Source organism: Coturnix japonica, chromosome 1 (assembly GCF_001577835.2).
Source record: "Coturnix japonica isolate 7356 chromosome 1, Coturnix japonica 2.1, whole genome shotgun sequence".
NCBI lineage: Eukaryota > Metazoa > Chordata > Aves > Galliformes > Phasianidae > Coturnix > Coturnix japonica.
The window spans coordinates 74,505,930-74,522,667 of NC_029516.1; the positions used below are offsets into that span (position 1 = coordinate 74,505,930).

Below are 16,738 nucleotides of genomic sequence, written 5' to 3' on the forward strand. Positions count from 1 at the left end.
AGCAAGGAACTGAGAGGAGTTAAGCCTTCAGAATTAAACAATTTAGTCTTGGAACACTTTTCTAGGCAAGACTGGCCACCCAGCCTGGACAAAAATGCAGTAACTTAGAAGAAACACATGCAAAGACTGGGAGCTCATTAGAACTGAAATGGGTATGCATCCCTCCGGTGTCAAATGTGTTAGAAAGGCTTCAAGAATAACAAACCTAACAAAGTGTCTTTGTTTCTGGTGATATTTCCGACTACAGAGATGCACAGTCCCACCCCAACCCCCACTCCCATCATTCTAGAACATTCCCTCCCTATCCCAACAAATTCACACATCAAAAGTTTGAGGACTGTTTTATTCCACTTAAACAACAGATTTGGGGCAAGGTGGGAATTGAGAAGCACCTTTAAAAAAAAAAAATCCTATTATGTATTACGTAGGTAAAATAAGAGTTTTACAAAAGTTTATATTATGTACATATACACACATACACTAAATCAAATTCAGAGTTAAAAAGGTCGTAAAGGTTTGCCTTTGATACAACAGGAGAGAGGAAAGCCTTATTTCACAGCAAGCAAAAAGCACAAGTTAAGATTACAGTGCACAAACACACGTAGTGCAGGTACCTGGAAGCAGCGTACCTAGAGTAGCACAAACTTCCACATAGGCAAACTTCTCCTCTTCCACAGCAAAAGCAGCACAGATTCTCTGTCTAGGGGAATGTGCTACGCAACCACTCACATAGCCAGCTGCTCTGCTTACGTCAGTTTTGGCAGAAGCCATAGAAAGTAACAAACTAGCAAGAATAAGAGACCTAAAGCTAAGCTACAGCACTGATTTAACTACAGCACTTCCACTGCTTTTTGTCTGCTCTAAGGCCTATGGAGAGTGCCCAACCCATGATTTATTATTTGTGCTCTCTAGTTCCCATTCTTGCCTACCTGCACCTTTTCCTATCTCACTTCCACATCACAATGCCTTTCCTATTTCCTCCAGGCTGACAGGATAATAAAATTAAGAAGAGATACACATTTAACTAAGGGGATATTCAAAGAAAAATCAACCAAAGAAATCTTAAAAATATATATATTAAAAATTGTTTTTAGAAACTAAGTTCTGCAAACTTCTGGCAAAGTCTGGTCATTTAGCCCAAAGGTCTTTGTCTTCAGGGCCTGCAGGTTTTTCTGTTTCAACTGGCAAATAGCGAGCAGTACAAGCCCAAATTCCTGTCTGAAAGAACAATAAAAGTAATAAAGGGTGAGGGGAGTCTCTTACATGGAAACCTAATACTGGGGTAGCAGCACTTACTATGCTACACGGTATGCTTTCAAGAGAGTGAATTCCTTTCTGTTGGTGCGAGCTGCCCAGATGAAAAGAGCAGCTGCCATAAACTGCAAAGGTGCTGAGACGCAGGCCAGGCAGAAGGACCAGCCAAATTCACCCCTCACGTCACCAGGTAGGGGCAGCTTCTTATGAAGCAGTTCAATCCCAGCTACATAGCAGCCAACCAGGCCCAGTGTACAAAGTCCTGGGGGAAGCAGAAGAAAAGTGCAGTTAGTTCATTGCTGAAGTGCTCTGGCTGTCACTAAGAGCTTATAGCGGAGGGAGAGTAAGTGGTGGATGGCAGAGGACCTACCTGCAAGAAAATGGAGGACTCCAGTGGCAATGGCAGGGTACAGGCTGCGACAGGCGCACGCACAGAGCCCAATCAGAGCTCCAAAGCACATAAGACCAAGGCTAACAAATGGCAGGAGAAACTGCAATCGCCAGAGATCTGCACATTAAAGAAACACAGACACCAGGTTTATTGAACTGACCTTCTCCACCATGCTGTGTTCCTTTCCACCCACACTCCTTCACTGGTTTAGCTAAAAAGGTCAAAAAGCTCCACCAAAGTAGAAAGAACTTTAGACTTCCAAACTCCTGTAGAATACTCATGGCCAAAGTTGTTGCTAGAGCATCTAAGTTTTCCTTTAAAGCTTTGACCTACTACTTGTAAAACAAACAAAGAAACCAACAAACTGCAGAGCAAGATGCAGATGCTGTCTCACCAGTGACTGCATTTGGGAAACCCCATTATTTTTCTTTTTTGTTTTTTAGATCCCACTGTTTTTACCTGCAAGATGTGAAAGACACTTACAAGTCCGATTCAAATCTGTGCCACTGTTGTGATTTCCAGGCTCTATGTACTTCTCCATAAACTGATCGGAGAGGGAAAAACTGATGCAGTTTGTAGTCATATCAGTTTCTGGAACAACGACAACAACCAGACAACTGCCATTAGCTTTTTCCAACTCCCCTTCTTCATTCAATTCTCTTAAGCATTTAAACTGTCCAAGTACAACTTCAGACTAAGAAAAAAAATACTTCCCAAAACAATTTTGTAGGATATCTTGATAGTAACGATAAAGTAGTTAGCACAAGGCATAACATTATACATGCAGAATTTCCACCACACTTCTTTAAAGCAACCAACATTTGTCCAAGTTTGTCATTCTATCTCTAACAGCTCCAAAATCTGCTGGTGTCACAGTGGGGCATTTGTGACACATGAGGAAAACAAATAACCATCTAAAAGGAGCAAGTGTTGTCTTGCTAAAGTAGTTAGTTTGATTTCCCCTCCCCTTTGATCCCACAGACAGAGGATAACTAGCAGAGCCATAATAACCGTATCACCTGTTGTGCAGCAGGTGCAAAAGAACTCCCACCAACCTAAGTTACAGCAGACTAAATTCAGATAACATACAATATACCAAATTCAGATTCTGTAGCATTGACAGAGATATTTCCCATATCACTCCTTTAGAAGTTTACATTGCCATTATTAAAAAGTAAACATACGAGTTAGAAATAAGCTTCCCGAGTGAAGAAAGTGAAGTGTGAATTAGTCCAGAGATACCTGGTGGGCTGTACCAGTGAGAGTTTTTGGGTACAGTAATGCACCTCCTCCACAACCCAACGGTGCCGTTGCATCGGAATAGTGCATCTGTGTAGGTCTTCTCATCTGCCTCTTCACTGACAAATTCTTCCCAGATGCTCCTGCCGGCTTCAGTAATGTTCTCAGCAGGGGACAGAGTATGATACTCATACCAGAAATCAGTACCCAAGGAAGCTGCCATATATATGGTGGAGATGAGGCTGAGAACACATGCAATTACCAGCGCTGTAGCAAAACGGTTATCCATCATTGCTGCTGAAATAAGAAAGAAGGTCCAAGTGAGTAACTCCTCTGATGCTAAATATGAAGTTATCTTAGCAGTGTCAGCCTCAGTACATCATTCCCGTTATGCAATGTTTCTTTAGGATATGCATCTTTTCTAAGATGCCAGAAGCACATAAATGCTATGTCTACAGTACTACTCCATACTCACTGGATCTGTGAATTCAAGGCACAGGTATCTCTCTTCTCCCAGCCTCTATACATCACCCTGAGAGAGAAACAGCAATTCTGCCCCCAAAGCAGGTGACACAGCTCACTGGCACTTCTGATCTTGACTGTAGGCAACCACAGAAAGCAGAAAAAACCAACTAGAGCTCTCAGAAGATTTACCTTTCCTTAAAGAGATTAGCAAGGGAAGAAGCTATTTTTAGCCTGCCGCCCCATATGACTTTCACAGCTTGTGTTGACAGCAAAGGTAAGAACCACACAGATACCAAATAGCCTCTTCCAGACTATTCACAAGGGGCGGCCATGCCAAAATGCCAGAATGCCTTTAAGAAAACTATCAAGTATCACTAGGCACCAGAGATATAACACAAAGGAAGCAGGGAAGGACAAGTACGGAAATCCAATAAATGCTGAGATAACACAACAGCATATGCAGAGGCATTTCTGAAGAGCTAAAATGTTTCCAAGGGAATGCCCTGTTACATGGGCATTAGATGACAGTATCTTCCAAAGCTGAAATACCTTCACGTACCACCAGGAGGATCTTGCTCTGGCTCCAAGAGGTAATTAAGGTCCTCCTTCACAGGCCCACATAAAAGCACAAACTCATGGGTGAAGGCAGCACAGGAAAAAAACTGATATGACATGCACTTACGTTTGGACAATACTGTGATTACAGTGAATAACCGATTGCTAATACACAATATTTTGTAGATACTGTGATATGTCAGAAGACTTTGAAGTGTTTGATGTGTCTGCGGTGCTCAATTAAATCTATGGATAACAATAAATAGGGCTTGATGATCTCGCCAAATGAAATATCAACTGAAGTCACTTCTGCATCTAGAGCTGTTCTGGTGTTATGAACTACCATACAATCTAATCAGTTCTTCTTTACTGCTCATTTTATCTTCCATCCCCCACAAATCTTAATCAAAATATGTATGTTTGATTTTATTTTAGTCTAGCTCCTTTGAAGTTGAATGAATTGGGAACAGCAAATGCCTAAACATAGAACATTCACAAGGAAAAAGAAAAGTCAGCGCTCAAGTCAGATGTGCCAACACTAATTTCTAAACTAAGAAACAAGGTGCAAAATAAGCAGGGAGTTTCAAAGGCACCAATATCTACTGTTAACTATGCCCTTCTCATTTCTTTTCCCTCCTACCTGCTCCTCTACTTGGTTCAAACTGGCCAATGGAGTTGGGAGTGAGATTACTTATACTTATATCATTCCCTATGCCTCATTTCTACATTGGAAGAGATATAATTACAGACAGTATGCCTTATTTAACTACTCCTTAGAAATGATCAAGAGTAGAACTGATGTTTTTCTGAACTAAAAAGTAGTACCCACTTGAAACACCACAACACTTGTAACTCTAAAAAGCAACGCACAAGCTCTGAACCTTTATAAGCCACATAAATATATCAGGAGGAGAAAATAATATCTGGGATTATTTATCCAGAAGACACAGCAACAAGATTTAGAAGCAAATACTCAGCATACTGTTCAGTCTTTTGTTTTGTAGATGCATTGTCCATTCACATTCAAGAACCTCAAGCTCCAGCCCTCTGATCATTTCAGTGGCCCTCCTCTGCACCTGCTCCAGGAGCTCTATGTCCTTCCTGTACTGGAGGCCCCAGACCTGGACATAGTACTCCAGAGGGGGCCTCAGAACAGCTGAGTAGAGGGGGACAATCATCTCCTTCCCCCTGCTAACCACTCCTCTTTTAATGCAGCCCAAAATACAGATGGCCTTCTAGCACACACTGCTGGCTCACGTCAGCAATCAGTTCAAGAAGCACTGTCTTCAGATACTACATCCCTGCTGCCAGGTCCACAACACTGGTGCTAGAAATACTTTTTTAATCAGAGCAGCATTAAAATGTAATCACGCATTTCTGGTCAGTCTGCTACACAATGGAAAATATACAGTGGATCTGACACAGCTGATATCACTGTTCTGTCACAAGCAAACTGAAGGGTCAAAAACAAAAGATAAAAATCAAGCACTGCCTGGCATTCATTACCCATGGCCACCCACTTTTTATTGTTCTTTTTAAAATGTTTTAATAATTAAAAAAAATATAAATTTTGTGGCTTAATAACTATATTACATACTATTGCTGCTTTGGAAGTAACACTTCCTATTTTACCATGCTGACCCACAACAGAGGCAGATGGAGGTGGTATGGCAGTGGAGGCTGAATATTACCAATAGTATTTAATCACATTTTGATGTTGCGTAAGCAAGCAGCAGAGGGGCATTCAGACAAAATGGCACCTGACACAGAAGTGTGGACAAAGGAGATGCATGGGATTTAATTTTTTCCATGAGGAGAAAATGGCACCTACTGACTTTTGCTAATGCTTACTGAACATTTCTAGAGACCAAACAGGGCATGGGAGCACAGTGAGGCAGTGGATGGTGCATTTCAGCAGTGTAATCACAATGAATCACCACTGCCGGAGCAGGTTTCTACAAATGGGCATGTTGGCTCTCGTTCATCACTAGCAAAACATGCACAGCTAATGGTGGGGAGTGCGTGGAAGAGCAGTGCTTTGTAGCTTAGAATTTGCACTACTGAGTAGTATTATTGCATTCTTTGTATCAGTTGTAGTTCCCATGGAAACTGATAGAAGTTCTAGTACTTTATTGAAAAACACACTTGCAATTGGGCTGCTATGAGGGAAAACAGGCAGAAGACCTGAAAAATTAAGTGTGTGGAGGTGGCCAGCAACACTTTCAAACACACTCCACCTCTGGGCAATACAGGAGTAGGAAGTGATGCAACTCAAGCCTTCTTACCTTACAGCTCCCCAGGTTCAGCAGCATACACAGTTCCAGCGTTTCCAGGTGACTTCAGCAACACTGTACTAATGGAGTCCTGCAGTAAGCTAGCACACACCACCAACTCCCTGCTGGCCCTAGCTGCTCCATTCATTCCACTCCTGCAATGCCACCGGCACGCAAGCAGCAGCCTGGAAGGAGACAAGAGAAACAGAGTTTGAAGTCATGATAGTAGCAAGCCGCTGGTGTTAGGCAGCACAAAGAGAAAAAGATGAAGAGCGAAGGGGAAAAACCTGACGGGGGGAAGAACCCTGGACATACAGCCGGCAGGACAGGCCTGTGCTGCCATCCGAGGAGCCGCCGAGGGCCGGGCAGGCCGACAGACCCCGAACCCACAACGCGAACCACCCCCTTCCCCCAGGGCCTCCCCTCCGCCCTCCAGGAGCCCCAACCAGCCCGTTGTCCGGCACTCACCGCAGCGCATCACCCCCATCCCCAACACACCCCCTGCCGCTTCCGCCCCCCAGCTGCCCCTGGGCACAGCTACGCCCCACCCCGCCGCACGGCACCCCGGGAGCCGCAGTCCCCATTACCTTCTACCGGAGCAGCGGGGCCGCAATATAAGGCCGCGCTCCGCCCCGCTCCTCCGCTCCTCCCCTTCCCTTCCGGAGCCGCCGCCATGCTGCTGGGAGCTGTAGTCGGCCCGACGTCATTTAGAGCACCGGGGGAAGGCTACACGGACATGGCCGGAGACTGTCCTGGGAAGCAGAAAAGGGGGAGAACAAACAGGTGACGGTGGGACACCAGATGATGTTCCATAAACCCATGGCCAAGCCATGTTCCTATTAGCAGGAAGCTAATAATGCTGGTGGCTATAGCTTAAAGGCTGCTCCTGCTCTGTGCGTTCAGAAAGTACAGAGCACGCTCCAGAGAACAGAGCTGATTCAACCCAACTTGTTTTGTTTTGGTAAGTAGAATCATAGACCTGTTTGAGTTGGAAAAGACCCTTAAAAGTCATCTAGACCAACTTTAATGCAATGAACAGGGACATCTACAGCTAGAACAGGTTGCTCAGAGCCCCATCCAGCCTGACCTTGAATGTCTCCAGGGACAGGACATCCACCACTAAGTGCAGAGTAGAATAACACTTGCTCATGACTGCAAGAGAAGAACAATGATTATACACAGACTGCAAGGTTCAGCTTATCTTCTACTCCAGCACTGATGGAAAGAAAATGTCTCTACCATATCACCTCTGAGATCTTCCTGGAATTAAGGAACTTAAGCACGTTTATCAACATAGAAATAAGTAAAGTTGACTACAAAAGCACCTCCGCAATGAATCCATCAAGAATCATTTCTGTAAACTGCAAGACATTTGGACACTTACATACAATGCTGGTTGAAAATCCCAAAGACATGCGATGTCTATGTACATGAAGGGGGAAGGGGAAGAGAGAAAGGATGATGTAGACCAGAAGATGTCTGAAATTAGGACACACTGGCGAAGTCGTAATAAATTCAGTACTTCAAAAAGGGAAAATTTTCCTTTGCTTTGTGCAATGCTAAGAGAGCTGACTGTAAGGTAAGCCACAGCTGGAGCAGTGGGTGAAACTGTGAATGAAAGATGGAGAAAACTGGGGCTCTTTGGAAAAGAGTTCCGTAGATAAAAATGGCTCGAAGGTGTGGATACTTCACAAGCAGGAGGAGCAGGACCACTTCACCATTCAGTATAGCAAGCTAGGGTTTGAAATGAAGAAGAAATTATGGCACATCAACAAACTGTCCTCTAAATCTCAAAAGGGCTGGTAAATCTGGGTGTGGGGGTGCCCAGAGGGGGGGATGTAGGGGGCTGAGGGGCAGGAGGGGGCACTGGCAGTGCAGAGTGAGCCTGGGACTGATACCTAACAAGTACAGACCACAGTTTGAAATATTTTTGCCTAAGCACATCCATATGACAGAATTACTCTCAACAGAAAACAATCATAAATGAATAAAGAAAACATAAATGCCTCCGAACCTCAGGAAAGCTGAGCTTGCAAGGAAAGATAAAGAAAGTAGAGCCTGAATTCACCACTCCCTGATTTCTTCTAGCTGGTATAATCTCTAACCTGCAAACAAGTAATATCCTGTCCTAAAAATTTTAAGCTTCAGAATCTTGAAAACAACTTTCCCTCCCCCAAAATAAAAGCAAAACCCAAACCCAGATAGCTTCTATAAGCAAATGTAAAATACAGATAAAATCAACCTGACGTTGAAAAAAGCAGCAGCTCCTTGTTCTGAAGCTGGGGTTTCGACTAATCAGAGATGCTCATCGCTTGTCTTTATCCTACATGATTGGCTAAAAGGGTAAGAATTACACCCCAAAACCACTTTCCTCCTCCTCCCCCAGTCCTCCCCCCTTACACGTTAGCGTGTTTTTAAAGAAGACCATGAGGGGAAGGGAAGAGGGGAGCTCAGAGCCTTCTTCAGCCTCAAGATGAGGACAGCTGGGCCAGAAATGGATCTCATTCAGCTTTCACCTGTGACTACGGTCACTTTCAGCTATGATGACTACTACTATGAGGACGAGGACAGCTGCCAGCATAAGCAGCTACAACATATGACTGCTTTCCTCCCTATCCTGTACGCTGCCGTGTTCTTGGTGGGCATTCTTGGCAACTCCATCCTTATTGTAGCCTTAGTCTTCAAGCGACGGGTCCAGAGGCTGATTGACGTCTTCATCATCAACCTCGCTGCTTCAGACTTCATCTTCCTCATCACGCTGCCATTCTGGGTGGACAAGGAGGCATCAGATGGGATGTGGAGGGTAGGATCTTTCCTCTGTAAAGCTAGTTCTTACATCATCTCAGTTAACATGTACTGCAGCATCCTCCTCCTCACTTGTATGAGTGCAGACCGGTACCTTGCCATCATGTACCCCTCCATTGCTAGAAGGGTCCGAACCAGATCCTATTCCAGTGGACTTTGCTTCTGCGTCTGGTTGTTATCCTGCTGCTTAGGGACGCCAACTCTTTTGTCCAGAGAACTGGAAGAGCGCTACGGCAAGATGTACTGCACAGACAAAGATGTGACAGAATCCAAACAGATCACATCACTGGTGATTTTAATCCTGGCCTTCTTCTTCCCACTGTTGAGCATTCTGACCTTTTACTGCTCCATCACAAGGAGACTCTGTATGCATTACCAGAGATCTGGGAAACACGATAAGAAACTGAGAAAATCTATCAAGATCGTCTTTATTGTGGTGGCTGCTTTTGTCATCTCTTGGGTCCCCTTCAATCTCTTCAAGCTTATGGCCATCCTTTTGCGACTGCAGAAGCTGCATGACTGTTTTCTTGACATGGTTGCTCAGCTGGGCATTAGGGTGAGCAGCCCCTTTGCCTTTGCCAACAGCTGCGCCAACCCTTTTATTTACTACTGCTTTGACAACTACATCCGCAGAGCCATGCTCAGGTGCCTGTGTCCATGGGTGAAAGCCAGCAACAGCACCACCATCTCCGACACCTTGGATACTCGCCTGAGCTACTCCTTATCCAATTTCATCACAGGGGAGTACACTGCGAGGAAGAGGAGGCGCTCAGTTTCCCTTTGACTGGGAGCCAGGACTACAGAAGAAGGGACCTGTCTTTCCAAAGGTGGCAGGGAAAGAATAAAGCAAGAAAAGGGGCAAAAAATAAATAAGCAGCAGAGGCAGAGCTGCAACTGTAGTGTAGCCAGCACTTAAGGCTGGTGGTACAGCACTTCCCTTTAAAAACACAGGTATACTGAATAGGAAACTTTAACCACAGAGCTACAGTTCACAGAGATCACTGTGTCACTTTGCAGTGTAAGTCTGAAACTGCTGTGTTGAGAGACATCCACCTAGGCTGGTGCTGGAACTGCAGCCCAAGAGCTACCAGCTGAGAGTAAAGTCAGGCCGATCAGCCAAAGCCGCCCTGAGGCAAGCTTTGAACAAATGCATAGGTTTTCATCCTGCTCAGAACAAGAAAAAGCAATAGAAGTACTTCTCCTCTCTGGTTCCTAGCTTTCTCACAGAAATATTGCAGCGCTCTGTAAAAAACCTGATGAATTCTCCTTTTTTTTGGACGTTTTCTGTATTTAGAAATGCAATGCTTTAATGAATTTGTGTTACTTGCTCTTGTGACTTGAGTCCTGTGCATCTTTCTTGAAGTTTCAGCTTCTCGATTGAGAGATTAAATATGTTTTAATCAAAGGAATTAAAGTCAGTTTCTAGCCCCTGTGGTTTCAGAAAGGAAAAAAAAAAAAAAAAGAAAAGAAAAAGAAAAAAGAAAAACAGCTTGAAGGCAGAGAAACCAGAAGACAAGCAAAAGAAACTACATATAAACCTTTTCTTAATAGCAAACAACCAAAAAAATAAAGAAAATGGAGAGAACACCTTCACACTTTTTAAGATGGTCTGGGGGGATGTGGCATGATTTCTGATTGCTCGGCTTGTCTAATGCTACAACACTGTGTGTCCAGCTTTGCTTTGTTTAGGCGCAATCCATATTAAGATGCAAGCAAAGTCAAATGCAAACATGCCTGAAAAGCGAAATTAGCCAAAGGATCACAAACGTTTGACTGAAACAGAGAATGCTGAGACACCTTGCATGCAGGAACACTCGTGGAAAAGGAATTCAAAAGTAACTCTGTTGAAGTTCACTGGTAAACTCTATGAATAATTCATAATAATAAAAGCTCTGTGAATTTGTCTCCTTCCTATCCATCAGTCTCTGGGAAATGTAGAAATCTTGTATTTCATATGCAAGATATACAAGAGATAGCACTAGCTCAACTGGTGTTAAGTCTGACGGTAAATGGGATGGGGAAATAGAGAAAGCTATAATACCTCTTAGAATTACAAACTGAACAAATAAGGAGTTAAGCAGCTCATTAGAAAACTGGTATAAGACTTCTCCTTCTAAATGCCAATGATAGAAATGTGTGCTTAAAACAAAGAAACCGGAGTGCCATGTTTCAAGGTGCCCACTTAAAATAAACATTAGACTTCCAACAGCGCTGACACCTTGGGTATGTCGCGCCTTTTGTAAAACATTTAGCTTAATATATTACTGCTTGTCATAAATCTAATAAAACAATACCATCAAGCATCCAGATTGTGTTGTGTGATAGAGTAAAAAAAGATATTCCAGTGCTTGTATTTCTCTTTTTTTTTGCACTTAGCCTTTAAAGCTTTTGAACGAGCTCAAACAAAACCCACAAAAGGTCCCGACTTCATTGGCAGAAATCATCTTATCACAAAGTGATAAAACAACATATATGGAACCAAATCTTGAACTGCAGAAGATCTTTAGTGATACAGCCCCGTAAGATAAACCACATTCAACTCTGCCAGTGAGAAAGAAAAGGTCAGCAAATATATATCTTCAGGTCTACTTTTTAACAGTAAGCTGGTAACAGCTTCCACACCATGCTATGGAGTGAACCCCTCCCTGTTTTACCAGACAGAAGTTTAAAGCTAAAACTGCAGTCTCAATTGGTGCCTCTCAACAATCCATTATACTCCCTCCGCTTTGCTAGTATTAATGAGTGGCTCATTTTTTTTATAGTAGTTAAAAAAAGAAAGAATAAAAAGAAATCTGTGAGTTGCATTTCAAATAACTTGTGATCCCCATTGCTGGAAAATAATAATAATAATAATAATCACATCTTGTTTGTAAAGAGTGTTTCCTCAGTAAATCAGACTCAGACTCATTATTTCCTTCAGTCTCCATCCCCACCCACAGCAGAACGACCTCTTTGGAACATAATTAATCTACAGTAATTTCAGTGATTTGAAGTTAAGGCTGCTACTTTCTTTTATGCTTTCCTTCTTTTTTGTGTTTCTTTTTTCTTTCTAATGCTTCAAAATACCAGATCAACTTGGAACAATACCTGGAAAATCTCCTTCCACTGCCTAAACTTTCCATACTAGCCCCAGGAAAAAGAATATCAGCCAAATTAACTTGTTACATATTGCAAGGCTTGAAGAAAATCAGATTAACACCACAGCAAAGGTTTCACACAAAGAATAAATAGTATAAAGGAAGCAACTAATTAAACAAAGCAATATAACAGACTGTGTGTCTCATTCACGTTAGAAGAGGCTGATGACTGCAAAGTCCTTCGCTGTGTGTTATGAAAGTGATGCAGTTCTGACATGCCACTTGCCAGAGACCTTGCTAAGTAATTTGGACTTCTAAAGTAAATCCGAGATGACTACATCTATCAGGTGTAGGTTTTGTTGGGTTTGGGGTTTTTTTTTTTGTCTGTTTTTATCTACCTTTTCCGTTCATTGTCATGAAAATGTAGCATTAGTAGAAAAACGGTCAGCAGATCTGCGTGGGAACATGTGTATCTGCCCATCCCACAAAGCTTTTCATGATTTCAGAGATATTTTTGTAGTGCCTTGGAATGAAATCAAGACCTTTGCGGTTTTGCGTGAAAACAACTACAAACAAACAATCTAGAGGTTAGCGCTCTTTCCTGAGATGTACACAATTGAAGTTCAAGTGCTTCTACTTCTTGATATAAGACCTAGTCAGGTGGGCATGTTGGTCTCCATTCTGGCTTCAATGCATCAGCATTTAATTAATGTTGTATCTTAACACAAAGGAAAATTGTACCCAGAATCAACATCTGTTTAAAAGGGCAAGGAATTTAAGCAGCATTCATCTCAGCACCAGATGTGCTGACACAAACAGATGCACAAAGACACCGATACATCCAAAAAAACTGTGCTGATAGCTGTACAGGAGTAGTAAGCTCATTGAGAAAAGAAAGGGTTTTTATGAGTGCTAGTAAAGTATATAGGACAAAGATGCCAGCTCGTGAATGGGGCCACTTACGCACGTTTTCAGGAGTCTGAAATTGATATTGCTGGGATATCAATTTGTTATCCTGGAATGATTATTTACAATCATGAGGTCAACAGAGATTTGTGAGTAGATCTGCACACAGTCAACAGAAATCATTACATGATCCAAAATTTCTAACTGAAAAACGATATCAGCTCTTTAAATGATATTAGCTCTTCCATGTTTAAAAGGTTTCACCCAGTTAAGGACCATATCTTAGGCAAAGACCTGGCAAATGAAGAACAGGAAGAAATTACCACAAATGGCTTCAAGTCCATTTTACAAGGGGAAATAGATCCACACAGACAAGTTACCAAACATGTCAGTATTCTGCATGCAATCAGAGAAACCACTAACAGGAATGAGGGAAGAGCTACCTAAATCAGTGATGAGTGGAAACATGCACTGACAGTGTATGATGGATTCACACTAATTACTGCGTTACCTAATGTCATCTACATAGGTAGCCCTATAAGACCATAAATAGCCCGTATTACCTAATACAACATTTTGATATTTTACCATAAAACCTGCAATTAGAGCATTCTAAGTTTCAGTAACAACCCAAGCAGCAGCGCAGTTTCCACATGTGGATCTTCAGCATCCTCTTGGAGTCCTGCTGCAAGTGACAGGAAATTTAGGATAGCCCTCTAAAGGAACTGAGCACTCTGTGCTCAGAAAAAGCCAGAGGGAGCCTCAAACATGTGAGTGTCTAAGATGGTGTCATGGTTTTGTAATTTTGTAATTTTGCTATCAGTATTCCACATCATAACATCATGTCAAGTATGGATACTTCTGTTGAATGTGCAGTCCACAGAAGAAGACTACATATCCCAGAGAACAACAGGAGTAACAATAAGTCACGGGACTTTATCCTTAATTTTAACCATCCCATCTGTCACGGGTTTATTAGATTTACGCTATTCCCGTGACAGGGAAGTCCATCCGCACGCCCCCCCCGGGGCCTGGAAGGAGGGGGAAAAGGAAGGGGGATAAAAAGCGACAATCTACGGAGGAAAAACTTATTTTACTAAATTATATAACGAAATCAAGATACAACATATAATATATTAAGGCTTAAAAATCGACGAAAAGAGAGAGAGAGTCTCCAAATCCGAGAGCGCTACTGTAATCTAGCGACACGGCTGAAAACTTCCACTCCTCCGAGTAAGTTCGAGAGAAGAAGGAGGGCCTCCAGTGGAACGAGATTATATAGAGTACTGGTCCCGTGAATTATATGTTGACTCTGTTTTTCTTGGATATGCTAGTCTTTCTATGTGGACTGCACTTAACGAAGTAATCATTCACTTGACATGATGTTATGATGTGGAATACTGATAGCAAAATTAAACTTAAAACCATGACATTTCCACCCCCTTATTCTACATTATTACATCATGGTTTAATATATACATATATATACATATTATATATACAATATGTAAAATGTGATAGCTAATAGTAGAATTGCAATTAAATAACTAAATGTAGAACATAATAACTAAAATACACTACACAATGCAACATATTACTTATATATAGATCCATAAAATTATAGACTGCCCACCCAGCATCAAATTCCCTTGATTGGACCATTGAACTTCCCATACTTGCATACCACCAAGTGCCCCAGGTCCTTGGGCAAAGACAGTTCAGCGGATGGTTTGCCTTCAGAAGTCGGAAGGCCAAAACGCTTTCCAACATGTTCTTACATGTTAACAAGGGTTATCTCCTTCTACAGTTGTAGGGGGCTAGATTGACTGGAGCATCACGATTGCAGATTCTTAGTATTGACGAGCAAGTGGCTTTCTGCTAAATTCTTTCTCCAGGCTTAAATGTTCCACACCCCTTGCTTTCACATAGTTTCAACAACCCATTATTCGTTCTGAACTTTTTACAGAAGCGGGTGCATGTTAGGAATATGATAAATCACATCAATCGCATGTATCTTTGGCCAAGTATTACACAGAATTTTTGAAATGTTGTCAGTTATCGATTCAATTCTTTCTGGGGTGCATGTCGTCACACGGACTTGTTTCCTCAAGAACTAATTATCTGTGTTCGAGCTTTGCATGGGGTACTGCGTATGTTCATAGCCACCAGTGTTGCCTTATCATAGTGAGTCTAAACACTTATCAATGTGCAGAGATCGTGTAAGTGTGATATAAAACAATCTGCCACTCTCCTCATATATTATAGATCTTCATGCATCAATGCCCCTTCTCCAAGAAGCGTTTCATCCTATTTGGTTGTGTACATATTAGGTACATCGGTGTTTCACATATGATAATCATGCGCAATTCAGGGTCCATGGTTAAATCCCCCCGCTATACTGGTGTCTGGGGGCATCTATATAGGTCGAGTTCGTTCCATTATGACCTGACGATCTCAGAACCATCGAGCTAGAAATATTCACCCTTATTGCCAGTCCAAGTCAATTTGACCACCTCAATTATTGGCAGCTTTACTCACCTGAATGGTTAGTTTGTTGTTCTTCATAAGCTCCGATCTTTTGGGCAACAATGTTGCATCCAAGCAACGCACATTACAACCATATCTTTGTTCGGGAAGCATATGTCCATTCCACTAAGTTCAGCGCCAAACAATTTTCCCTCCGTTGCCAGTCATTTGTCCAGCGTACACACCCCATCCGGCATTTGCCCCATCATCATTCAGTATAAGATACAGCATTGCCACTCTCGTTCAGCAACATCATAAGGCCAGCTGGAAAGCTTTTACCTCTGCAAACTGACTTTGATTTCTCACTTACCTTATGGCCTCTGCAACTGTGTGTGGGGCTCCACACAAGCACTTTCATTTGCGATGCTCCACAATTGCGACATATCGTCCAGTAAATAGGGCATATTTCTTTCAATTTCCTGGTAATCGTTGTATGGTGGGGCCTCTTAGCACGTGATACTCTCTGCTGGTAGAATGTCCATAATTTACTTCACGCAGTCCATTATTACCTTCTAGGATTCTGGAGCGATGAGTTATCCATTCGCCTCCAGGTGTGAATCGTAATCCACTTTGCTCCGGTTGAATCGATAGATGATGGTGAGGAGACCTGTGTCCTTTGAAACATCCAGTTCACACTGGGCAGTCGAGGGTGCCAAAGGAGCTGTGTATTCAGTCCGAACTAGCTTCGGAAGCACTCGATATCCCATCATTTCCAACGCGGCTAAGATCTCTTCTCAGTTGGTAGTTAGCACTCTTCAACCTTAATTAGACTCCCGAGAATCCACGGGTCGGCCTCGGGTTTCCTGAGGCTTTGCCACAAACTCCAAGTGGGCCTTTCTCTCCAGACAGTTGAGGATGTTCTTCCACCTGTCCAGTCCGACTGGCCCCAGGCTACAGTCACGGGTTCTCTTGTTTAATCTGCTTCAAAAAAAGCCTCTGCTGCTCAGCCCATGCAAAATCATTCTTTTCCGCGTACGATAAAGGGGGCTTACACATGTAAGCTGTACTTTGATGTGCAACTCCAAAAGCCTATGCCCCAGGAAAAGATTGTTCTCTTTCTTGCTAGTTGGTGGAGTACATGCAAGTTGATTTTGTCGATCACAATCTGCTGGGATGTACGAAAACGTCAATCCCTGCACTTCTATACCAAGACTGAATTCTTGGCAGGTCTTTTACTTTGCTTCGTAATAGCAAAGCCACTTGTATGAAAAATTGGATTACTGCTCTCCTTTATGTGAAAATTCTCT

General features: G+C 42.6%; 2 protein-coding genes across 5 annotated transcripts; one reads left to right on the forward strand and one right to left on the reverse strand.

Moving 5' to 3' along the window:
• Nucleotides 1-324: 324 nt before the first annotated feature.
• CLDND1 (claudin domain containing 1) lies at nucleotides 325-6,860 on the reverse strand. 4 transcript variants are annotated; one of them, XM_015875754.2, is made up of 7 exons: nucleotides 6,646-6,705; nucleotides 6,190-6,362; nucleotides 2,888-3,181; nucleotides 2,129-2,236; nucleotides 1,625-1,762; nucleotides 1,297-1,516; nucleotides 325-1,218 (listed from the first exon to the last, which is right to left on the reverse strand). In XM_015875754.2, coding segments are annotated over exons 3-7 (756 nt in total). In that variant the 5' UTR covers nucleotides 3,177-3,181; nucleotides 6,190-6,362; nucleotides 6,646-6,705; the 3' UTR covers nucleotides 325-1,217. The 4 variants fall into 4 exon arrangements, with proteins under 4 accessions (XP_015731240.1, XP_015731232.1, XP_015731224.1 ...); XM_015875746.2 differs by lacking the exon at nucleotides 6,646-6,705 and adding an exon at nucleotides 6,765-6,860 and having other exon boundaries at nucleotides 325-1,516; XM_015875738.2 differs by having other exon boundaries at nucleotides 325-1,516.
• A 126-nt stretch (nucleotides 6,861-6,986) lies between these two features.
• GPR15 (G protein-coupled receptor 15) lies at nucleotides 6,987-10,887 on the forward strand. Its single transcript, XM_015875626.2, has one exon. It carries the CDS (start codon nucleotides 8,651-8,653, stop codon nucleotides 9,764-9,766), a length of 1,116 nt encoding a protein of 371 aa, XP_015731112.1. The 5' UTR covers nucleotides 6,987-8,650; the 3' UTR covers nucleotides 9,767-10,887.
• The last annotated feature ends 5,851 nt before the right edge of the window (nucleotides 10,888-16,738 follow it).